Source organism: Notolabrus celidotus, chromosome 23 (genome assembly GCF_009762535.1).
Source record: "Notolabrus celidotus isolate fNotCel1 chromosome 23, fNotCel1.pri, whole genome shotgun sequence".
NCBI lineage: Eukaryota > Metazoa > Chordata > Actinopteri > Labriformes > Labridae > Notolabrus > Notolabrus celidotus.
Window position 1 is genome coordinate 16,384,480 of NC_048294.1, and position 26,627 is coordinate 16,411,106.

The 26,627-nt window shown below is 40.1% G+C and overlaps 1 protein-coding gene across 1 annotated transcript in view; it reads right to left on the minus strand.

Annotated features, from left to right (window-relative positions):
* Positions 1 to 26,627, minus strand: part of adamtsl3 (ADAMTS-like 3) — a 130,800-nt gene that overhangs the window by 23,966 nt on the left and 80,207 nt on the right. The window contains exons 4-9 of the mRNA XM_034676020.1: positions 13,645 to 13,772; positions 5,242 to 5,287; positions 4,721 to 4,957; positions 3,346 to 3,472; positions 2,701 to 2,775; positions 1,563 to 1,720 (exon numbers count right to left, since the gene is read on the minus strand). Of these exons, the coding sequence (XP_034531911.1) occupies positions 1,563 to 1,720; positions 2,701 to 2,775; positions 3,346 to 3,472; positions 4,721 to 4,957; positions 5,242 to 5,287; positions 13,645 to 13,772 (771 nt within the window). The remainder of the gene's footprint in view (positions 1 to 1,562; positions 1,721 to 2,700; positions 2,776 to 3,345; positions 3,473 to 4,720; positions 4,958 to 5,241; positions 5,288 to 13,644; positions 13,773 to 26,627) is intronic.

Below are 26,627 nucleotides of genomic sequence, written 5' to 3' on the forward strand. Positions count from 1 at the left end.
TGGTGAGCCTGATTGTGTTGCAGATTTTGTAGAATTTCCTAAATATTACAGCTAACAGGTTTCTTCTGACCTCCTACCTCAACCATATGGCAGAAAGGCCCCAAACCAGATTACATTTACAAAACATATAAATCAAAGTTCACTGCCTCTCATTCACACTCATGTTTACAGCAGGGAGACAGATTGGCCACTTTTTAATGTGATTTTTCCATTTATCCAAACATTTTCCAATGCGGTGACATGAACTGGCTGTCTGCCTTAAAACAGTTTAGAAAATTGTATTTATAGCATCTCAAATTTCTATCTTTTGATTTTTTGATTGTCTGATCCTGCTTTTTTTTTTACTGGGCAAGTTTTCACAGGCGTTTCACAGTCCCAGTTTTGATGTCCACTCACTTGTCCAAGCTTGGGACACAATCCTATGTCGGTAACTCTGTATGTCCGTGTGTGTAAAACAAAGCTGGATAAGACGTTGCAGCCAGTGTGTCGCTACTTATACAGTTCATAATATATTCCAAAAATATGATAACCAGATGTCTCGCTGTGCAATTCTTTTTAAAGGCTTTCCTTTTCGCCATGCATTAGACACATATTTCCTCATGTGATGTTTAAACAACAGAGTAATATTATGTGTTATATTATGTGGCAGCAAAAGACGTAAAACTGTTTAGCACCATTTAACCAAAACCATCCCTTGGATTTTGAACTACAAATATGAGTGCTGCTATTGTTTTATGGATTACACATATTTGAATCTAAGTTTATGTAATAAAATCTACATGACACATGAGGTTCACAAAGGTTTCTTAGTGAGCCCAAATTGGCCTGAGACGCTCTGTCATTCAGAAGTTTGAGGTATTAGAGTGAAGTTCTATACCCAAAGAGACCTCTCTACTGTCCGCTTGAGGCTGACTCCGGAAGTCCCAGAAACCACATACACACATATTCAAAAAAGCCGATCTTAACAGCAGAAATAAACATGTTTACAGCCTGGTACAGAAGACGAGTGTAGTCTGGAAAACTCATTTCTCGGCACACACTGTACGGGGAGTGAATTTTTTCATAACGCGGCAATTTCAAAGATCAAGATTACGAGTTTTCCATTATGAGAGGCACAGCTAACTTGATTAACAGGCGGGAACACTGTAGCTGTTGGCTAGGAGGCTCAAAGCCCGCCTCTTTAAGTCACAATCGCTCGACAGCAGTTACAGTATATTGAGATCAACATTTCCAATATAGCACCCACCGACGATTGGCTTCAAAACAGCGCTTCAGGAATAGATGAAAGACGTCACGGATACTGCGTCTATTATTTATACAGTCTATGGATATAACTGGTGAATGAGAGGGTTTTCTCAAAAATACTGCCTGTTGATGCATGGTTTTACTGATTGTGATAAAAATCAAAACAATAAACTTCCGATCCTATGGAACCAAAACAGCAAGCTGAAAGAGACTAATTTGAGAGCGAAAGAAAATTGAAGAGCTAGGTGATAATTGCTTTGAAAAACTTTTACACGTTGTTAAATATATCACTTCATCATATATTTAGGTGTACTTACTTTGACTGTGAAGTCGGCTCCTAGTGGACCCGTGATTCTCAGGACTTCCTTATCTGACAGTTTCTGGAAGTCCAGGGTGGTGTTCTCCAGGTGGTACTGCCCGGTTTTCTCCAGGACAAGTTCATCTTTGACCCCTTGTAGAGTCTTACTCTCCACATCTAAATAAGAAACAAGGCATAAAGCACAAAGGACACATCAATATCACAATACACCGTACATACGGATATGGTATCTAAGCACCACAGAATGCAACATAAATATTAACACTCTGGTTTCCTTTTGATAAATTTGTAATCATTATTTATTGTATGTGTCACCACTGTTAAAAGAAATAGAAAAGCAAATAAAAGGATATCTATTTATTTATATAGACTCTTTGACACAGAACTTCAGTCAGATCTGGTTACATAAAGAACGCAGAATAGCTATTACTCTCCTTTGGCCCTGCTAGGCTGCTAATGTAGGTTTGCTAACAGCCCAGTGGTGCAGTAAAGGTTTTCATGGTTTGACCTCGCTTCAACTTCAGCCTGACAGTGTCTTGTGTGATTCTAACATGGACATTCAAACAAAAACAACAGGGAACAAGCAGTAACCATACAGCTGCAGTCATCGTGTACAAACAGATGGATGCAATTAAAGTGCCCTCAAAGCACAGGGGGAAATATTTGTTGTAAAATCTATCCATTCAGAAAAAGAAGCTCTTCTGGCCTGTCTCAGGGAATAATCTGTAAAACTAACCATGGAGTGAAGGAGAGAGTGAGGGATGGAACATTTTTATCAATTTGATCCAGTGTGGAGTTTGATGCCAGTAGTTTGACATCAGTGATATTTACTGGAAGCCATGCATCTTCACAGAGCCAGAAAGAAGGGGAGGAATCAAAACCTCCTCTGGTTATTCTACTCTGAGCTCCTTTTCAAACCAGTTTTTATGAGGAAGACTAAAATGAAGAATATTTTTAAGGAATAAAAGACTGATCTTTCATGTGAAATATTCATCACCAAGGTAAGGTAAGTGTGGGTACATGCAGAATACCTGTGTTGAATGTGCAGATATTTGGCAATATTAAGTCACTGCCAATATAAATATTGTGTTCAACTACTTTGGATGGAAGGGCACCCTGGACCTACCAGGACTTACACAAGTGATCCGGGCCTTTCAGGACTAGACGTACATGACGACTCTTGTAAGGGATGACAACGACTGTGTCCTCAGCTTGAGTGCGACAAACAGAAAGAGGGAGAAAACAGCATCAAGTTTGTTGACAGGACTCATGGGAAAGCAATGAAGTTAATATAATAACAGCTGGTAATGGAACTACTATTAGTAATCACAGTTTACTCAAAGCAGACTTTTAATGGAAGTTTATGTCTCCACTTGGAAATGCTTGGATTAAGAACTAAATTTCAAGGGCGCTGGTTTGGCTGAGCAGGTAAACCATAAGTCCCATGTACAGAGACTGGAGTCCTTGAAGCGGTAGGGCCCATGTTCGATTCCAACCTGTGGCCCTTTGCCACATGTCATTCTCCACTCTTTGTCCAAGTTACTTTCCCTATCTATCGTCCTACCCTCAAAATAAAAACCCCAAATTACGATAAAAATTACCGTTTTGAATGGTTAGGTCTGCGATGTATGGAAATAGGCAGATGACATCATCATGATATAATCAGGTTTTTGTTCAAGTCAACTTAATCTATTATGCTAAGTTTACAAGCACCTCTTTAATTCAAGAAGTTAGTAGTTTGGAGATTTTGTGAATAAACATATTTCATAAGGATTTATTACTTTTTCCAGAAGCATGCTGGGATTTGTAGTGCCCACGCACTAGTCTGCAGGATGAGCCGTCTCCGTTGCAGACACCGCAGTTGTCCTCCTTCACTGTGCTCCCCAGCTCATGATCACAGCCTACAATCTGAGAGAAAATTGAAACAGAAAATGGACCCTCCAGTTTAGATTTCATGAGACAAAAAAATGGAAAAAAAACTAAAAGGAAAAGAAATATGAAGAAAATAGAAAACCCCAAACCTTCAAAATTGAGTTATAGAACCAAAATGTCTTTCTTCATACCATGTTAATGTTATTATCAAATGATCCAAACAACCCTCTGGTTTGTCCAATTTTCATACCAGATATTGTTTGTATGTCTGAAATAACTCAAAACATCCCCTTTGACTTTGTTGTGCAAAAGTGTTCCCAACTGTTTTTTCTTAAACATAATCTGCCGGCATCCTCCGCTGATTGATGAAGTTTTTTTCCCAATTTTTGGTCGGACCAAAACAAAACCACAGTTTGATTCTCAGCATGGTTTGAGAGTGTACTGAAGCCCTCTTGGTTCTCAGTACATACTATGCCTTGAATTGTAATTTCAATCAACCAGGAAAAAATGCATTGTAAACTACTTTTTGGACTGTCAGTCAAAGGGAAATATCAAATGTTATCCTCGTTTGATATTCATTTGAAAAGCAGATGGCATGATTTAGGCACTGTAAAGTCAGCCTACTGTGTTTAGGATTTCTGTCGTGGGTTTATTTACTTTTTGGCTTTTGTTTCCAAATGAATCATACTGCTTGTGAACCAGTGAATATGTTGTCGTGCTGACAGGATTATATAAATGGACAAAAGCATCAGTTTTTATCAGAAAGAATGAACCTTATATGGGAATGTATTATCCAAGTTTGACCAAAGTTTTCTTTTTCTTCTCAAATTTGAGATTTTGATATTTCCTGTGCAGAAGTTTATAATTTGGAACAATGTATGTTCTTTAAAGATATCCGTTTAGCTTCAATTATAGTATTTATTTTCAATGTTAACCCTGAAAATATATTTGGATCTTTGTTTAAGTACCCCAAAAAATGTGCCTTCCAAGATAAGCCTGTGATGTCTCACAACAAACTGGACGGAGACTGTCTTTTGAAAAATTCAGATATTTTCATGGCAATTAATTGAACTCACATTTTTTGGTTTTGGTGAGCTCTGGTTTAGGATCCCAGAATTGTGCAAATATCCAAACACTAAAACAAAAAGCTTAATGCGTGGGTTGCTTCTATATTTTGTCTGCACAAGTTTTGCTCTGGCGTCTTGAAATCACCACAATTCAGAATTTAAAAGAAATAAATACAACCCTCTTTAAAGTCGTAAGTTGTTGGATTCCTTTTCCTACCTGGCAGGCTCCACTGATGCACATGTCCAAGGACTCCGTGTAACAGCGAGTCCCATCCAGCACCTTGGGCGCCAGCTCCACCAGCAGGCCCGAGTCCTTGGCTTTGCATTTAAGAGCACAGGGGTTATCCGGGTCATTGTACACAGGCAGCCATTCATGGAATTGACCCTGGTATCGCACGTCTGCATGAGCTGAACACTGCTGGGCACGGAAATCACCGGCATCTGGAGGGCAGTCCTGAGGGTGAAACAAATATTGAACCAAGTTTTATAATGTGTGCAAAGAGATGTGTTGTCAGAAATTGTAGAGATCATATTAAAAACAAAAAGAACTAGCTTGATGTTTACAATTTCTCTGTCTGGATCACTTCATTACACCCCTCAACTTTAGACCACTGCAGCACTGTCACTGTTCTACTGCTCTGAACACTCAATCACATTTCAATGATGATTCAACAAAAGCCACTTAAAAGCTCCATTGACATCTATTAGATACTGTACAGACGAGTTTCATGAACTTACCACATTGCTGCATGTGCGATACTTGATGTTCTGGCCTTCACAGGTCCTGCAGAAAACAAAATAAACCAATGAGTGTTCCTTGTTACTGTATATGTTATTCTGCACTCTCTCAGTTTTGCTGTCATTGATAAAAGGCCTCCCTATACAAGACTCAGGTGCTGTGAGAACAGAATTAGGAGTGAAACTATTAAATATCTTGAGATCACTTTCATTTCCGGCTATGTTGAATTGTTGCTCAGAGATGTCAGCACATCTGTAGTAACATCTACCACAAACAGGATCCCTGCACGATCCAGTCCGTAGCGCTAGATTAACTCACTGTCATTCAGTGTTTGGTGAACATTTCTCCTACCTTACCATCTTTCGTCCATTTTCCCCTCTGCTTGAGAATCTTAAAAGTCCTCCACATCATTCCCAACAGTTCTTCACCTTGAGAGCACTTGGGAAAGCTAAGATGTTTTGACAATAACTTTATGAATATCTCCCCTGATGTTTAGCAGATATGGTTGAAAACTTTTATAAATTCAAGGTGAGCTGGACAAAAAGAGTGAAAAGACTCAGACCAGTCCCAAGGATCAGTCTTATAAAAGATCCTTGCTGTACAAACCCACACTACCACAGAGCAGTGACTCACAATAGCAGTCCCAGCTGTGTCTGCTGAACACATTGGAGCAGTTTGGATCACGACTCTCTGCTTGACAGTCTGCAGCGTCTTTCCCAAAACTATGGAGCTAACCACTTCTTGAAAATTAGGATTCCTCTCCGCTTTGATGCTGAGTGATGATAAACCAATGATGGTGGCTCTGATAGGCCAATTATCCAGGACCTCAGTGGAACTAATCGAAGGATATTCTTCTGAGTTTGGAAACTTAAGAGGAATTCCAGTGTCACCAGTGCTTAGCTAATCTGGAATCATGATTGGAGGCAACATTGCAGAGTTTGGATTGGATTGGATTCGCAGATTAACTCGGGTTTGGGGATTCTTGCAATATTATTCCAGAGAGCGGAGGGAGTGGATGTGGAGTGTGGGGCATGGCAAGAACATTAGCCCCTGTGACATATCCAGACGTTCCCCTTTGCCAAGCCAAACAGCAGGTCATGTGGCCCAAACCCAAACATGAGTCTTTCTAAAACCAAGAGTTGAGAGACAGGTAGCAAAGATTTGGATCAGTAAGATGAGCAGTATATTAATAACACTTTAAAAAGTAGGCAAAGTGAATAAAACACGCTTTTCTTTTAATTTCCTTGTGACTTATGTAGGTGAAAACTCGAGGGTGAGCGGAAACAGGATCAGGACAAAAGATTCATCATGGCATCTGAGTAGATTTAGGTTGAAACAGCAGGGTTTAAATGTCAAAATTCCCAGAGCGCATAAAGAATAACTCAGACTATGAGCCCTCTCTTTTATGCCACATATACACTAAAGACTCCACTACAAAGTTTACTCATAAATCAAATACACAAACTTCTCCATAAAGAGTAAAACTACCATCTAGCATGCAATAACCTCATCCTCAGAACTAACATGAGCATTTTATCGTAATAACTTCTACAAACATTGCATAAAATAAAACTTTTCTGGCTCATAAGGTCCATATGTCATCATCATTTCTTGCTAGATTGAAAGTAATTGCATCCAGGGCTCGAGAAGCTTTGCCATAATATCGATGCACTAGAAGCGAGTGGGTACATGAAAATGAGGCAGAGTTTGTTATGTCGAAAACAGACTCAGGCTGTGAGCTCTGCTATCGATCAGATCAGAGAGATTGAAAGCAGTCACGCCATCGAAGACGAGTAACTGGAAGTTAAGTGTTGGAGGCAGAAACTGGCATCCTTCTTTTAGTTCGTTATTCAGTCAATGCAAAACTTGTTGCAGAGTGATATGTCAGCAATTATTAAGTATTACACCTACAGCTCTCCTCTCTTTACAGGCAGCAGCTTGTTCCACCTCGCCTCCTACTGTTTCCTTTTCTTCAATATGTAGGACATTATTCATCAGCAACATATTCTATAGAGAAGCCCAAATAACACAATTCCTGTTTTAAAATCTTTCACGACATATTACATCATCACAACAGCTGATCAAGGTATGGACGAGTCTTGTTAACAATATAGTGTTAATGCCATGACCCTAAACTAAGATAATGCAGAAAGACGTCCGGCTGCACGCAACTTTTAAAAGCAGAGATATAAGATAAGATGTCACACTATGATCTCCCCATTGCTGGAGGGATGTACTGAAGGATCTCTCTTTCTCTCTCTCTGCCTCTGATTACCTGTAGAGCATGTGTCATGCTCTGAAGGTGGTCAGACATGAGGGGCAGAGTGACGAGAGATTGTCTAAATCATTTATCACAGACGGCGATCTTATACACATGAAAAATCAAAAAGACAAAATGGTTAGTATCATGTTTGGGGAGCCAAGTATTCACTTGGGCTGTCCACCCAGGTATCATCTTTGTGTGAAAAACACTGTAGGATGATGAGAAAATTATGTTTTACTCACGGTCCCCAGAGGAGGAATAATTGTTTTGGTGATTCTTTGATCTTTTATCTTGGTTAATTGACATCTAATTTTCAGATAGGAGACATGAGAGATATTTGCTGGTGTATAGTTGACTTCTCATCACATGGTCACTATGCCCCCCTTTAGACTGAAATCATATGTTGTTCTTCATATTTATATTAAGTAAGCGCTCTTTCCTGGCACATAAGATAAAAAACTAATCTGAAAATAGCTGTAAGCTTCAGTACGGATATTCATGCATTATATGTTTGGATCCACAATGACTCCTCAGCCCTAGCCTAAAACAAAAACAGAGATGTCAACTATATTGCTCAAATCTACTGGACTGATTTAGGAGAATTTACTTGAGTACATTCATGCTCACATGAGGTTAAACTTTCCTGATTTTTCCTTTTAGATAACACCTCACCAATATTTTAGTCTTGCCAGTGGCATGGCTCTGGGGATGGCAATGAAGTTTCACAACACCTACTGTACAGACTGCCATGAACATTTCTTAAGGGCGTTCATGGTTCCGAAAGGCACCACTACGAGGTTGCTATTTCTGTTATCAGTGAAATGTCTCAACAGCTCTTGGAAGAAAGATGTCCAATTTGGCAAGACTATGAATCTTGGGAACATCGTCCCCTCATTTTTCATTCTGTGTGAAAACTTTCTCTTATCCAGTGAAATATTTGGACATATGCAATTTGGATGGGCACACAATTTCATTGAGGCAATCAAAGTTCCCAGATGATGTATCCTGCCGACACACTGCCAAAACGTAGAGGCACCTAAAGATTTTGGACGATACAATTAAAAAAATTAGATTGACGGCAGTGACATTTAGTGCAGGTATTTACATCCCCATGAAGATAATCCCAATAACTTTGATTACTTTTTACTATTTGATTAACTTTTTGTCAATCCCCACCAGGTTTAAATTGAAAGGGTTAAGTACTTCGGTTCATGACTAAATGTCTGCTAAACTTAAAGGGATATTTCAGTATTTTTGAAGTGGGGTTGTATGAACTACATTTCACTAGTTATTGTACAAGCCACAATGGATGAAAGTCAGCTCTGGCCCATCAATGAGGAACTGCTGTGAGAAACAGCACACAAGCTGGGCTACAATTTTCTGCAGATGGGGCCAAGTCTGCCACTTAATTCAGCTAATTTCAAGAGACTCCAACTCAAGCACTCATCTCGGTTTAGGTGTACGCTCTACTGAGAAATATTTCAACACTTCACTTCCAGTTCTTTGTTCTTACATCTACATCTTAAGTGTGTTCAATGATTCTGGCATTACTTGCACTGTACACACCACGCAAATGGTGGTATGTATACTGTAAAGTAGAAGACTACTAAACTACCAAACCATTTAACGATAAACTTTAAACTCAGCTGTGGTATACCATTTGTGGAATACTAAAATGCCACAGTAATTAAAAGTCTCTACCTGGATTTTCTGTGATTTGGTGATCCAGTGAAAACATCAGTAATGAGAAGTTTTTTGCAGCACATGGATACTTGAATTGTTCCTTGTCCCTGCTCATCATTATTTCCCAATGGTGGAGTGTTGTCAGTAGGACACATGACCCTTTAAAGTATTCAAATCAAGAAAAATACAGCTGAGACTGGGCTTTATCTATAAAAAAAGAAGTGACAAAAAAAACCTAATGTTTGAAGTGTTTGCCAAACGCAAGACCCATAAATAATGGAACTGTGCCTTTTCTTGCCATGACACCCAATCCATATGTCCACACTTGCTTCAAACCAGCTATGCCGCTGTTAATAATGGAGATTGTGATCAAGTGAAGTGTGTTGTGTGGGTTGGACTAATGAGGGCCAGGCAAGTTGTGTTTAGTCTGTACTTTGCATGTTCCCCTTTGGGAGGTAGTCTTTCTGCATTAGTAGTAGGACCTATGTATGTATGTGTGTGTGAGCGTGTGTGTGTTTATGTGTTTAAAGGTCAGAGAGTTGGAGTGGTATTGGTTTGGAGGGTGTTGCAGGCCCATTTCCAGCCTCTCTTTACAAAGTCACACACACACACACCAACACACAAGGGGCCTTGTGCTGGGCTTTTTTAATGACACTGTTTGATCTGCCACTGGCTCCCAGGCTACTGCACTCTCATTCCCACGCAACAGCAAGGTGAGGCAGGATGAGACTGGATGGTGAGTCCTACCATCCACTCAGGCACCCCATTCAGTGCTGCGACAGTCAAAGGACACACAAGTGTGTAATAAGTATCCATGTGGACATATGTGAACATGAATGTCGCATACACAAACTTTAAACATCCCACATGGAGCCTTAAACCCCAAACACCTCTTAACACGTCAATTGCTTTTACAGCCAGTAGCATTCTGAGGTTTGCCTGACCAAAAGATTCTGGGCAAGCGGAGAGAAATGGCTGCCGCTGATATCATGAAAAGAGCTTCTCAAAAAGCCATTGACCTCAATGTTTACAGAGCAGCACATGGGGGTCTGGCACTTGGAGTTTGAGGTTTTGACAGCCCTATAGTGCTCAGCCAGAACCAGTGCAGACACATTCATGTGTTTTTTTGGACATTGGAACTGTATTATAGTACATCTCAGTTGTGACTTAAGGTGCCCCGATTTGTCAGCACGTTTTTATTTTATGATCTCATTGTGGGCTTCTGTCGCTGCTGAAGCTCCCCTGAAGACCCTAACTGTGGGGACTTTGGCTACCTTTAAAGAGCGAGCAATACCTTAGTGCAACTGTAAAGAAGAGGAATGCAGTGAAGTCACGCTGAAGTTATTTCTCAGTCTATAAATGTGACAACCTTTCTATGGAAAACATACCCTCTCACTCCGTCTGTCTCATTTTTTTCCAAGTCAACTTGTAATTGACCACTTTGTCCAGTACTCTTGGCCTCAAGCTTTTATTTTGAAGCCCAAATAACCAGGCAACTTTAGCACAAGTATGAAAGGGCCAGGGCATCCAAAGTGCAAGTTCCAGTATGTGCTGGGATTTAACAAAGGTTGATGAGCAGCTGGGATCTAACCAATGGGGGTTTATTTCTGGAAGAGCCTGTACTTTATTAAAAATGACATGTTCTTTGACGAGGGATATTGATTGTTAGGCTTTGATTTGAGAAGAAAAATGTCTAAAAATCAGATCCCTATTGATACTGATGAATTCAAGATATAAGGCTCCCTTTTATGGTCATCCAGACAGTTTTAGGAGGTCGATAGGGAAGTGATCTCAGCGTTCCTCTCAGGACTATTTAACAGTCACATAACAGACATATATATTTGGAACATTCCCATAACGGCCCATGGGAATGAAAAGTTTGGTAAGATTTATTCCCACTATTAGGGTCGCTGTCTGGATTTATTTGGCAGAACAGCCGAGAGCAACCACCCCACCCCCCCTGGATCCTACAGCCATGGCGCTTTAATGGAAACCAGTCCAACCCTGGTCAGGACTTTGCTCTTTAAAAGAAGAGATTACCTCAGATTGTGTTTGAGTGCATGCTGACAAATTGTCCATGTGATGGTTCCATTTATCTGGAGGTCAATGGGTTCTCTAGCTTGAAATAATGCAGATTCCCTTTTATTTAAACATCTCATAAGACTTAGCACCAATCTGTGAGTCCTGTTCTTGCATATGTCCCTGATTCTTTAAAAGTGTTGTGTAAGGTTATCTAAAGTGGGGTTGTATAAGGTGGTTATCGATAGTGAGTGTGATATGGGCAGTATAGCCATCATGGCTCCTGTCAGAAAGTCAGCCAGAGTTCCTATGCAATACACTTCTGTGAATGAGGTAGCAAGAAACATGTAGCTTAAGCCATTTCAGTTTAAGTATGTATATACTGTAGTTTTGGATTGTTCATTGCTAAACCTGACAGCATACATCACTGGTACTGTGTGACAATGTTTCAGGCTGTGCAAGTGGCTTAGCTACATGTTTCTTGTAGCGTCACCTGTAAGGGTACATGGCTTAGTCTTGTGTTGGAACTCTAGTCTGCTTCTCTAACTGCCATGCTGACCATTACATTCTGTACTGACCCTGATGTGAGACAGTTTTTTCTTGATATACATCTGAAAAAAAGTGAGATTGTTTTACATTTGGGGTCAGGTAATTAAATGCTGACATTCATTCACAACAATGAATGCCACGTATCCGTAAAGTCAGAACGCCTCATGACTGAAGCCAATTGAAGCTCACAACTACTCTACCAGGAGGGTAAAATATGGAGAGACACAATGATTGCCTATCACAACAAAGTCACACTCAAGAAAGACAAGGTAACCAACAAATGAGACTGAGTTATGGTGCAGATTTTAATATGATGGTTATCAATGCAGCAGAGTCATTAAAAACTTATAAAACAACCAAGAACTATCGTGTCAGAGTGCTGTATCAAAAGATGGCAAGCACAGAAAGAGTGTTTTTAAACACCTAAGTTAGTATGTTACTGAAAAACAGATCAAAGGTATGCCTATTACCTCATCTGCCATGCTACAGAATAAAGGATGAAAAAAAAAACCTTTCAAAAAACACACTACTGATAAGTTTACAACCCAATATCTCAGAGGTTAACAGTCTTTTAAAAATACATTCAAAAAGTCTGCAGGTCAAACTTTATTTTAAAAATTTATATTTTGACAAACTCTAAAAATGGGAGAAGCAGTATTGATGATGGATGGATGGATGGATGGATGGATGGATGGATGGATGGATGGATGGATGGATGGAATGGATGTTATGACAATCAAATGTTTCTGTGAAAATAATCATTCAAGACCTGTCTTCTTTTTAGTTTGTGTTGGAATTTGAAGGGTTAAATGAGTCCCGCCCACAGAAGGGCGAACTAATCACAAGCTAGCTCATGCTTGTTTCCTAAAAGAACTATGAACTGTCTCATTCTATGTTTAGGATAAAGATAAATAAAAAAAATAAAAAAAAACAAGCTGTGACTAAAGTTACTGTTAATGAAGAGGACATCTCTACAGGTCTGAGGGCCTAGGTGTAAGAGTCATGGTTTGCTACAGCAACATCCAAAATCCTGAACTATCCCCTCAATAGAAACCATGTTCTTTGTTGTTTTTCCAAGTTGTAGAAGCCTTTACATGATTCACCAAGAAAATCCATGAGAGTTGGATGAAATCTAGGTACGGTCTGGTTTAAGGTATCTAATAGGAGTTGAAGGGTCTAATAAGATCTGAAAAAAACAATGGATCAAACCTTTCAAGGTCTGTTTTTTTTTAAAAACTTTATTGATACTCTGTTGTGAGTGATAAAAGAGTAGTCAGGAAAAAATGTTGAAATTAGTTGTGCTGAAAATCTATTTTCATACAACACATCAAGTTTCAGATTATCTCTGAAATCCAAAATAACAGAACTTGGTCAAGATTGATCTAACTCACCTACTAGTGGCTTAGCATTCAAATACACTCAGCAAATGTCCTTTTAATCAATTACATGGGGAGTGACAAGTCATTACAGTTTAAATAATTATTTTAAAAGTGAGTCCATTCATCACTTAAATCTCCTGTGAGGAACTTTTGGGTTGTGTCAATTTTGGCGCCCCCTATGCACAAAGTGGTACCTCATCTCTCTTTGCTGGTTTTGCCCTTTACATGTGGAATTAGTGTTCCATAATATCTCCTCCTCCCATCGTACAACTCGCACAGAATCTTTGGCATCATTCTCTGGCAGTGTTCTTGTGATGGTCATGTCTGCTTTTGTGGGTCATATGGGTCATTAATTTCAGTCTGTTTAATTACCAACTGAAAACTCCTCACAGGAGCTTTGAAAGTGTATTTGGCTCAACAAAGCATTCAGCTTTAAATGAATGATGTTGTGATTGCTGTGTTTCATACTGTCACACAGGTTCTTTCAAGTGGAGGATGAGTGGCCTTACTTGGAACTGAGGCAGCGTCTGAGGGAGTACGAAGCGCCTCCTCCACAGGTTCGAGAGCATTCACTCCATGAGCCCCAGGCGTCCCACAGAGTGTCTCTGTCCTCCTCTGACCGAGCCGTCCGCGAGCTCTACACACCAAGAAAAGAGAAAGAAGAGTTATTTAACATGGAAAACCTAAAACAGTGTCCAGATCTCATTTTTCACTCTTTATTTTGTATGGCTTGTCAGTGTTCTAATTCCCCTTTCAAAATGAGAGCGACCCTTAACTTTCCCTGTGGCTTCCTCCATTTAAGGCAGGCTCACTTCCAGGCAAAGACAGAAGTCAAACTTCTATCTGAGTGCCTGAACTCAATTCTTGGAGCTGCAGAAAAACCAAACAGCATTTCATGTGACAAGAGGAGAAACTGCAAGAGGGAGCAATCAAAGCCTCTTGACTTTTGACCCTTTGCATATTTGAAATATCTGAGTTATCCTTCAGATAATGAAATATTAGTCCTGTTTTAAACTCTGATCCTCCCTCCTTTTCTGTTAATTGCATCATTCTGTATTTGGCAGCAGAGGTAGGGACATGAATAGGAGATCCAAAATCAATATTACCAGAAGATGAATTTTTTGCCTGCAGGAACAGCATGTATTTCAAGAGTGGATTGACAGAAGAAAAATGAAGATCTTCTCCACCTTTAACTCCTCTTTGCCTTTCAAGGCCTTTTGTACTTTCTGATTGGATTTGACTGGATTGACTCACCTTGTCATAAAGAAGGTGTTTATTTCATCTACGGCTCAATTTCAGTTTTGTTTCTTTATCTTGGCTTTTCATTTAGAACTGGCTGAATGAAGTAAGTGAGCCGTGTTTTCTGAATACCAGGCTTGGATGAAGGAAGGAAATAAATTGCTTTTGCTATCTTGAGCAGGGGGAGATTATAGTTTGAGGGAGGTATTCCAGTCAAAAGCTGCCAATTAGACTCAGAGTCCCAAGGGAAAATAGAATGGCTCTCTACCTGTTGAATGATTATGAAAAGCAGGCTTTAAATTTGGAGCTAACATTTGGACAAATCATCCACCTCCTGTGGCACAAGAATTCGGTCACAAGAACAAGAGGTGCAAAAACATTCAATAACATAATCTGCCTCTTAACAGTGAAAAGGAACAGACGGCCATAAAAGAGCAAATTATCATTTTCCACAATCTCCTCAGAACTCATGCTTCTTTAAGGGTGTTGTTGAGTCACATAAGAAACCTTCAAAATCACAGAGCTGCAAGCTTTTGTGCCCTTGAGACAGCCCCCCACCACGAGACCTTTAAACCGCGGCAGACTGTTTGCGCCTGCACATCCTGCAGAGTTTTTGACAGGGACTTAAAAATGCCAAATCCTGCAGATTAGGACTGAAATGTGAGCCCACTTTCCCTGAGCAAACTTAACAAGGGAGAGATTTTTATGTGCAACACCTGCTCATAAAAAGATTCACGCCTGCCGTATTGACAAATAGTTTACAGTGAATGTCCAGCTTTGAATTTGAAATACACTGTGTTGAAGGAACATTTTGGGATGCACCAAGATTTGACCTAATTTGCCCTTTTCCCAAACAGAATACTGTGATGCTGTGAGTCAAGATGAATGCATATTGTGGATAGAAGGTAATAGTTCATCAGTGATTATTTTCTTTGGGTCACAGTAGCAAAAACACCCATCCCGTGCACTGACAAGCACATTATTAAAAGTGCGTGGGGACTGATATAAATGGCTGTCAGTGCTGATGACGCCTGAGGAACTGCAAGACCTAAACATGCAGCCAACAGAGCGTACAGCCAAACATACCGGCAACAGCGCTACTTTCTCCACGCGCCAACTATTCAAATGTTTGGATCCACGATAAATAAACACAGGCCTTGCTTTGGGCGCCACCTTCTTTCTCCTTTGAAAAGCAATCAGTGAATTTTGCACTCAATTACGGCTGGGAGCTGCGTGTTGCTAAGCCAAGAGAGCCAGAGGCATAACAAGGATGGTTGAGGAAAGAGGAAGGGGGGAATAGGTGAAAAGATGAAGATGAGGAGGATGTTTGGCCGACTGTGCTGCTATTGTTCTCAATGAAAGCAGAGGAGCACGAAGCGCCGCAAGTCGGACGCCTGTCCTGCTGGGATTTGGATCCAATAATCACGAGGCTTGGATTTCCACTTGGAGACGTCCTAACTCTCCATCACAACACCTCTGATTAACCTCTAGGGTTGTATCTTCCCCCTTAAAAAAAGAACATTTACACAAGAAAGCATGCGCGTTATACAGATTTCCTCTCTAACTCTTTAAATATAACAAAAGCAGAGCAAGCATGTGACCACAAAGGCCCTGTGGCTGTCACAAATCCAGTGTTTTTTCGCATCAAGTGCAACAGAGGAAATGAGCACGATAGAAGAGCAGAGATCTCCATATTATATGTTATCCTGATGGACAGATTCTATTTAAGTCACCTGTCAGCAGCTGAGACTAAAGACATTTTCCATGAAGATGGAAAACTCCTCAACAGGGGAAAGAAACCTGACCCTGGTGGCGTTTTTTTTTTCTTTCTGCAGGCTGTGTCAACATACACACGATGGCCTTTTCAGGCGGCAAGACATACGATATTTGCACATCTGCTGAATCCCTTGTCATGCCACAGCACTGCACGGGACTGTAGTCAAGCACGGCAGCCACAGGAGTGTAACAGGGATTCCTGACCTTTGACCTGTGTGTGCATGACAGGTCTATTTTTAGGACTTGGATCAAAAACACAGAGCGGGCGGGAATAAATGAGTCGAGCCAGGTCACCCTGAGTGCCTGGTTTGAGCTGGTTTTGACGGATCTGAGGAGCACATTTCTCCTGCAAAAGTCACATTTTCATCAAAAGCAACCTGTTCAAGCAAAAGTACAGTAATAATTACCTACGTTACAACTTATTTGAACATGGTGCCACAAGTATTTTAAGGAGATGTATGATCAAAGAAATGACAAAAGACAATTAATAAAAAATCAATAAACAAAATAAAAGTAAGGATATAAGCAAGCGTTACAGTACCATGATGAGAAGAGCTGTCACCAGTAGCCTGCAAGATAAAAAATCGTGCTCCATTCTGTTTCAAAGCGAGTAGGTCACTCACTCCAGCTCTGACTGTGTGTGTGATGTGTGTATAAGTGTGTTTGTAAAGGAGTCCGATGTGTGATGCCCGTCTCTCTGGGTCACTCTGTGTGTCCCGTCTGGCTGCCGTCTCCTCTCTGACTCACTCTCTTTCTTCCTCAGGAGTAACTTGGGGAAGGGGAGAAGGAGGGAGCGAGGCAGAGAGGGAGGAGGGCTAGAAGTGTGCATGTGTGTGTGTCCATGTATATGTGTGTGTGTGTGTGTGTGTGTGTGTGTGTGTGTGTGTGTGTGTGTGTGTGTGTGTGTTGTTTTTTTTTTTAAGTGTGGGGGGAGTAATCTGGGGGATCCGAGCCCCATGAGTCCTTCAGGTCTGGCGCACTAGCCAATCAATAAATGGGCCTCAGTCAAGCGTGCTAGTTCAAACAAGGAGCTGGGCCAGCTGCAGCTTCACAGCTTCACACGTTTGTGTGTATGTGTGTGTGAAAGAGAGCGAGGGGGGGAGAGCGAGAGACGGTCAAAGAGTTAGAATAATGGCAGACAGACAACAATTGTTAACCAATTTTCTCCCCTTTTTAGTTCTTTCCATTTCTTTGCCTGATTACTCAGATTTCAGTCTCTTATTTTCCTCCCTGCTTGTCGTTCTTTCATTTTATTCCCCTCATTCCTCTGTTTCTCAATCATTTTTATTTGTGCACGGCTTCGCTTCGTGGTCTGCCAAATGTCAAAAATTCTTAGTCAAACAGAGAAATATGATCTGCTAGCTTGTTTACTGCCACTTAACCGCACTTTGATGTGGATTTGACGATGTTGTTTTATGAGTGTCTTTAGCAAAGGCTTAAAATTTCCACTCATACACAGAAAGACAATCATACAGCCTAACAGAATTAAGAAACAAAGTAACATTGCATGAGCCTTTTGAATGGGATTTGATTTGTTAAAAGCTAAGTGCCGGACAATTCCAATTCCAATGTTGGACGGGTAAAGACTGTAATTTAAATGTGCACAATGCACCATTTTTTATCTTAAAATTGAATTATATTATCTTAATTTGCTGCATTTAACATCTGGAATAAGATAAGATAAGATACTCTTTTATTCGTCCCACAACGGGGAAATTCATGGAGTTACAGAAGCATACAAGAAGGTGTACAGTACAAGAATTTTTGGAATTACTTAATTATACTCATAATTTCTTTATGAGACTTTATTAATAAGTTGACCAAATAACCAACAATAAAGTGATCTCTATGAATCACCCACACATTCAGAATATTATATAAAATAATAAGTTGAAGTTTATTAGTTCAATACTTAATTCAATGGTCAGTGGACAGATTGAGAACTTTTAAAGGCTGGCATTTGCCCACAGGCTATACTGAAAAATCTGTATTATGGGCCCCACGACTCCACCTCTGAACCACAGATCACATATTAATATGGACAACGCCCCTCCTTCCCCTCCAGTTGTAAGATGTAGGGATGTTCTGAAGTTTAAACAATAATTATAAATCTGACTAACAAGTCAAAGGTAAGAATCTGCATAGAAAACTGTCAAAATTTTGCACAACACAGCTTAGACTTGATCCCAGAGTATGTGGGTAGACAATGTCAAACTGGTGGCTAACACTAGCAGAGCTAGCCACAACAGCTTTCGGTCCTCCGCGCAGGTTTAATATCTGCATGCCTGTGCTGGTGACACATTGCTCAGACACCAGACACAGCCTACAGACAACTTTACTTTATACTGACAAACCCTGCTGCATGCTTATTTACATCTTGGTAGTACAACATTATAGCATAATAGCAGTAGCTATATCAGTGGAGCTACAGCTCTGGCTAGTGGCTACAGCTAACTCTGATGCCAACTGACAACAGCAGTGACGTTTCATAATTTAGTCGACTAGACCCACACATCCCTAGTTAGAAAGGAGGCCAAAATATCACTGTATAGTATTGCTCTGGTGGAGCCAAGGCAAGCTAACATAGTGCTGCAGGAGCCACATATGTCAGAGCTGTAAATAAATTGTCTTTTTAACATTAAATAACTAACTAAATCCAAACTTCTTGGAACAATGAACATTTGGACCTGAATCAGAACGATAACAACTCGGGATGCACGCATTTAGTCAGCTACACGATTAAATGTCTTCACCCTTGCTAGTAGGCATCAGAATTAGTTGGTTGAAAGAATAATTCATATTGTTAATACTGTAGGCCCGAAATATAGGTCACATGTTGTGTCTGAGCTCTAGTGCAGCCTTCCATAGCCATGCCACAGGGATATGGTTATTAACCTGCAAAGAGGACCAAAGGCTGGTGGTGTTACTTCTGCTAGCATTAGCCACACTTTGACATTGTTTACCCCAGGCTCTGATATCCCATGTTTAGTTTTATACAGTCTGTGGTTTGGACTGTGTTTTGCTTTACAAAGGGTTAAACGCAAGAGCTCTATGTTAATCAGATGACATCACCTGGTCACTAAGGCTATCACGATGGACTTCTCAGCCATAGTGACTTTATTCCGTTCCTTCAGGAGTTAAAGGTCGACTTCAACAGAGCCTTTCATAACATCTGGCAGCTTAAGCGGGTGAACATTTGCAGTGTGGAGGCTGGGGAACACGCCAGGTGTCCCCTGGAGGGACAATTCCTCTGGTTATGGAGAAAAACAAGCAGTAAGACAGACAGCTCTTGGCACAGAGGGAATATACTGTAGACTGAGTAACTTTCCAGTTTTAGCTTTTGCAACGTCAAGACAGAAAAACAAAAGCTGAGAGAAAAGAGTTTTAAAAAAAAGGAAAGAGCAGACAGAGTTTGTGCCAACCCGCTGGTACCCCTTGATGTGACTTACAGAGTAGCAGGCTATCATTCAGGCATTTCAAACCTTGACGTTCCAAGGACAATAATAAGTCTGTGCCCTTCAAATCAAGACTTCAAATTCGTCTCCCAATCAAACATCAAATCAAAAACCACATAATTGCTATCAATTAAGGCTGCAAGGAATGTGCTCCACTCAAGAGCAAATAGCCAGCAACCCTAATAACAACATCAGAGCGGATGTCTCCACACTTAACCAGCACACACTCACAAACACACTTTTAACACTTAAGGTATACACAGAAAACCTGTCGTAAAATCTAACTTGCTGCTGACAGTATGGGACTTGGCTTGTTTGCCTTGGTAGAGGGGGGTGTCTGTACATTCGTGAATTGGAGAATTATCGAGCCCAGACACGCTTGACTATCCATTTAACACCAGTGCCAGCTGGGAGACCTGGATGTGCAAGTTCTCTCATACACACAGAAATTATACCCCCTCGCACCCTTAATCCATAACCTTCTGATATTTGCTTTCAGAAGAAATCCTTCTCATATTTGCAAATGTATGACTACAAAAAATAAACCGTGGCATCAATGATGTGCCCAGAGTAGAAAACCAAACACGAAGGGAGGAAATTAATGTGTTTGACTGACACCCACTTGGACTCAGTTCCATACCACAACATTGCTGGAGGTGTCCCCTGACAGCTTGAACAATAATCCATGAAGACGATGGAGTGAGAAAAAGGAATATAGTGCATTGTTGTTTCACAAAAGGGCAGGCCGGGATATTAGGTTGCATGACAGAAGCACACAAGATTAGGGGAACTGATTGTCCACAAACAGACACTCATACATTATTTTAGTAGAGTTGACCATCATTTCAATCGGTTATGATAACACTGTTCTTCCTAGTAATCACTAAGATCTCGGAACATGGAGAAGTTACTTAAACTTGTCTAAAAACGCAAAACAAGAGCACTGGGATGATGCAACAGATTTCAAGCTAGCCAACTGTTGAACAAAAACAATTTATTTGGAGGTTAAATTAAAAATGAATTCCCCCAAAATAATAATCCCTCATACATCACATTCACATAGCAATCACTCTGTTCTGAAGTTATACGAAATTACTGTCACAATGTTAGCCGCTCTGAATCAGGTGGTAAGCCTTAAAAATGTAGGAGGAGAGAATGATATCGCCATTTAATTGATAACATTTTCACCATACATTGTCTTTAAGGTTATTGAAGAACATCAGGCCATATCTAAATTAATAACCCTCTCCAGAACAGATGATGTTATACAACGTCATGAGAACTTAGTAAATGGTTAAATGCTAACACTGTTAGACGGTAATGTTAGCATTCAACAACATCCTATCAATTGGCAAAATTAGCTAGGACATGGCATGTAGCAATGCTATCTGTAGCTGTTGTCTGACTGTAGTTAGTGTTGTTTTACTTTGAAACATGACTCAATGTCCTTCTAGATCTTCTTCTTTACATGAGCTTTCCAGTTACTGAACAACCAACCAGAAGCAGTGAATTGATCACAATTTGTCTGGTTCCCTTTGCTAATACAAACAGCAAAATAGCATTATATCAACATTTGAGATTACCCAAGCGGCAACCTCCGGTCTAAAAATATGAGTCCAATGCAGAAGTGTTAAAAGCTGCAGTTCATCGAGGATCCGCTTGAGGCTGGCTCCGGAAGTACCGGAAGTCACATACACATGAATGGGAAAAAGATGATCTTTACAGCAGAAATAAACATGTTTACAGCCTGGTAAGAATGACGAGTGTAGTCTTGATAGCTAATTCCTTGGTCTGCTCTCACTGTGAGGGGGGTGATTTTTTTCTAACGCAGCAATTTCGAAGATATTAAGACTGCGAGTTTTCCAATGAGAGGCACAGCTGACTGCGGGAACGCTGCAGCTGTTGGCTAGGAGGCTCAAACTCCGCCTCTTTACGTCACACTGTCTCGACAGAAGCAATATGGCTGCTGCGGACAATTGGTCCCAAAACAGCTCTTCAGAAACAGATGGGTGACGTCACGGATACTACGTCTATATTTTATACAGTCTATGAGATTACCACCTTGAGCATGACATAGATAGTAAAACTCTCCCAAAGTAGACTCTTAGGTGACTGCTAAACCTGCAAGTAAAGGTTAGCCAAAGTAGTGCTTCTGCTCGTAAGCTAGTCTAACTTATTCCGACTGACAATTTTTCGCTGTTTGAAAATCCTGTTTATTATTTTGTTACTAACATTGGGTAACAATTGACACAATTTGGGTGTAAACTTCACCTTCATTCACTTTCAGGTTAACAATGATTAAGTAAGACAATACAAGAACATAAGTTTGCAAGACAGATAACTGGCGGGTTCCAAATGTACCAAGTCTTTCAAGTACAGTAAGTCAACATATAACCAAGGTCAAATTAGTGGTCACCATTTAAATTGTAGTTTATTTACTTTATAAGAAGAAAGGACCATATTACTACCAAAACTTCTAACAACTTAGAACCATACCAAACCAGACACATCAAAAACTCTCCCCAGGTTATGTGTTGAAATAATTTACTAACAGTATACAGGAGGAGAGGCCATCCAAAATGTAAAAACCAAACATTATAACAATCAGCAGTGCCCACATATGGGAAAATAGTTGTCTGTGTTACCACTCTATAAAACACCAAGCTGTAGGAAGTTGTACCACAGCTCTGAACATTGCCAAATTTTGCTAAAACCTTTTGCTTTTCCAGAATAAAATATTCTCTTGAGAAATTGCCCAAATAACTGTGGTATGTCTCATATCATACTTTTGGTACAGTGTTCCTCTCTATGTTAAAGTGCAGGTCAACAAACTGAATTGTTTGATACATGTTTTGGAGTTTGTATGATGCTTTTACTATGACGTAATGATGGAAAACCATATAATAAATATTGGAAATTGAGGTTAAACATTTGAACAATGAGCCTAACATGACTCACTGTGAGATAAAATTACACTGGAAAAGCTCTCTCATATGAAATAACTTAGAAATATAAACCAACAATGTTTTTAGGTCTTGTAAAGGAGTTCCACTGTATTTTTTCCAAGCAGCAGAACTTAAACTGATCCGCTACTCTTCTGTGGAGGAATAAATGGTCAAATTAAAAGATCTTCATATTATGGGGTGATGACCTGAGTTAACAGGCCCATAGCTCCCAGAAAGAGAGACAAATGAAACTAAAGTTACCAGGGAATGACTTTAGGTTACACTCAAGAGCCCAAACCCTTAGGTTCCCATGAGGCAACTTAAATGGTTCAGGTGGAATAAATGGTAGCCTCCCACCTCCCCCGCAAATGATGCATGAGCTCCAGGCATGATTTACACCAAAGCTATTGTTTTAAGAAGCTTTCTGGGCCACAGTATGAAATGTTTAACCAGGACAGGGATTTTACGACATGCAGCTGAAAGTCAACCACACTTCCTTGCCCTCAAAAACCACAGGATTAAAATAAAGATGTAATTCCTTGATGATCAGCTAAATCCAATTCATGCCAGATGGGAGGTGAAGTGCAAAGCAGCAACTACAGATAAAACATATACTTTGAAATACTCCTTGTATTCTCTTTTGTATTTTATGACCAGGGTAGCATTATTATTATTTTTTGTTATTATTTTTTGTACATTTCTATCATTTACCATTATTTACTGCTCACGACATGGTAAAGGTCAACTGAACTGTTGGATCAACAAGTGATACAGGCTACTTGGTTTCAGTACTTGTTGGTAATCTGAAGATGACAGATTTAAGGAGCCATAAACACACCTTCTGAGGATACTGTATCATGGTTGAGGTGGGAGGAAGAACAGTCCTGCATTTAAGGCCATTTTCAGGATAAATAATGTGCACAAGGGAGAGACCAACGCCAACTTGGCCTTAAACAGATGCACTGCTGCTGGCATACAGTTCAGCAGACCTTCTGACGGCAACTCCCTACAGCTCTGCAGAGGAAGACATTTGTTCTGCCTGGATATTGGGTCCTGAACTTTCAGCAGAAGAAACAAAAACAAAATGATTTGTTTCTCATAAAAGCAGCTGCACCTAAAGGTCTTGTCAACTTGCATTAGATTTAAATGTGAAGTGAAGTTGTTTTTGAGGACTTTTCAGAGGTGGTTTCAAAGTTTAAGGAAAAGAAAATAATTACAATCGTTTAACAAAACTAATCAAATATACACTTTTTTTAACCGACTGGTTTAAAGAATAAGTGGTTTGTGTGACTTAGGCTACGTTCACACTGCAATGCTTAATGCTCAATTCCGATTTTTTGCTCAGATCCGATTTTTTGTTTGCCTGTTCACATTACCATCTATAATGTGACCTGTATCTGATTCCAGTGTGAACTGTTTGCGGCTCCGAACTGCCCCGCATGCGCGCAAGAACAGTAACAATGACGTCACATGCAGCTGTTTCACAAACGTTAACATGGAGGGAGTCAGCATTTTCCCCTTTGTCACAAAGTTTTTGTGCAGTGGGGGCCAGAGAATGGATGACCAGGAGCAGAGGAGGTCAAGTTTAAAGAAGAAGAGAGCCACGTTCGGCAAGTTCTTTTGATATACTTTCAAACACAGACCGGTTACAGTATGAACCCTCAAGCTTTGCTTGTATAGAAGTGTCACCCCATATATTTATAAGATCCAAGACCTCGCTGTTCCTCCATTGACTTGCTCCATCATATATCCTCCATTTTTGCAAGGCTACCGCCGTGCAGAATTGAGACGTGTGTCGCTATAAAGTGACTTGAAAGTATCAGATGCGCATCAAATCCGCCTTCACAATGAGGTCGCATTGAAAGAAATCTGATCTGTATCTGATTCAGGACCACATATGGAAGTCACCTAAATCTGATTTGAAAAAATCTGATTTGGGCCAGATTTGAGTGTTCACACTGCCTCTAAAAAATCTGACCTGGTCACTTGACCCCAAAAAAATTTGATTTGGGCCACTTTTGCCTGCAGTGTAAACATAGCCTTAGTGTCTCAGAGCTCTGTTTCAAGCTCTATTAGGCTGTACAGAACCGTGCATTTGGCAAATTGCTGCTTTTAACTAAATGGTAATGTCAGAATGCCAATATGATTGCAACAATGCCAACAAACTGATGTTCAAGATTAATGTTCATAGTGTGCACATGTTTGTATGTTAGTAAACAAAAGTGTGGCGACTATCACTTGATAGAAAATACATGCTACATGAAGAGTTAAAGGGTCACTTAAGTTAGGGCAGTTCATCCTCAGAGGAACATGAGTATTATTGTTGTATTATTGTGGTTGAGACATCTCACAAAAATCAAAACCCCAGCCTCATAGTGGTTTGACAGAAAAAAAGTGTCTGGACTGAATCAGAAGATTCATCTTCTTGATGAACTTGGATTTCCTCACAAAATGTAATTGTAGTCTATCTTACACCAATCCAACAGTGAATACTAGGGATGTTCCAAAGCGACTACAATATTGATCCAAATACCCTGCAGGCCATTGGATGACCATCCCTTTGTATCATTTTTCAGTCACATGCTTAGACACACATTTTAAGATGATCTTTCTGTGCCATCGTTGGTGATACCAAATTTTTTTGTCTGTTTTACAGATGTTTAATGTGTGTACTTCATTTAAACATTTTTACTTAATAAAAGCATAATACATTCATACAACACCATGTCTCTTCATCTTCCATCCCTCTAGCACTCTAGTGATGTTTGACGGCTGCTTGACAGGCTTTAAAGATTAATTGGAGCTGTCTAATGTTGTAACAAATATTGACATTTAATTACTAACACCTGAATATAAGACGATCACAGTTTTTTTCAGTTGTATTTCTATGAGAAAAAGGTCTTATATTCAGGTCAATATAAAAAAATCTTAGTTGTTTCAACCAAAAACCAACTGATATAAAGATGAGAATCCACAATGTATTTAACACGAGGTCACAGCATCTGCAAGTCATGATGTTAAACTAGTTTACCGAGTGGCTAAGGTTAGCAGAGCTAGCACCACCAGCCTTTAGTTGTCCTTCCAGGTTAATATTCACATGCCTGTGCTGGTTATGCATTGCTCATGTCCAGTGATTATATACCAGTTTAACCAGACACATCCTATAAACAATTCAATTTTCTGGATCAATAAGCTGCCAAACCACACCCTGAGACGAGATACCATAAGTCTTGTGTCTGTTTGCATTTGTGTAATAGGGCATTTTAGCATTATATCACTTGTCATTAACTAGAGCTACAACCCCTGTTATGCACATCCTTAGAAAATTCATCAGTCTGTAACATTATTAATTTATTACTTTTGGTAATCTGTTAGTTTTAATAGCAACCAGAAGGGTTCTCGATAAAGTAAGAAAAACATCTTGTAACATTTTAGTGTACGCTTTATAGTGACATTTTGAATAAGCGGGAAACCACAATCTGGTCCCACCTGAGCAAGCCTCTTAAACACCACATGTAGCCCATGGCACAGAGGGGGAATGGGGCAAGTAATTAAGAATCAGCAGTGACATTTACTGCCTCCTGGACCTTCGTTCATGTGTTCTATGCACTGAGCGTTTCCTATTTGCAGATCCTGGAAAGCCCATATGTTTAAGCAGCTTTCTTGTGATTGCACAGCATAACTCTATCAGGGTCCCACTCCGCCAACCTCCTCCCACGACTCCCTGCTTGACCCAACCGCTGCCACTGCTGCGTTTTAAAGAGGGTATGAAAGGAGGGGATGGGCATAAATTAGCAGTGTAAAGCCACTTGAGTGGGACAAACTGGCCCGCCAAGGTAGACTAGAAGGAAACAAGGGAGTGTGGGACCCACATCCAGATCTGGGCAGATGCTAAGCTCCAAGACTTATTTATGAACTCCAATCCAGCATCAGGTTTAACTGATCCCCTGTGCTTCAAAATCCAGACCATACTGCCATATCACGTGGAAATTACAACCCTCCAGACCAGTTTATGCACATCTTCTGCTATGGTACTTCAATTTTTTAAAAGGTCAAATCAATAAAACCTGATAACTT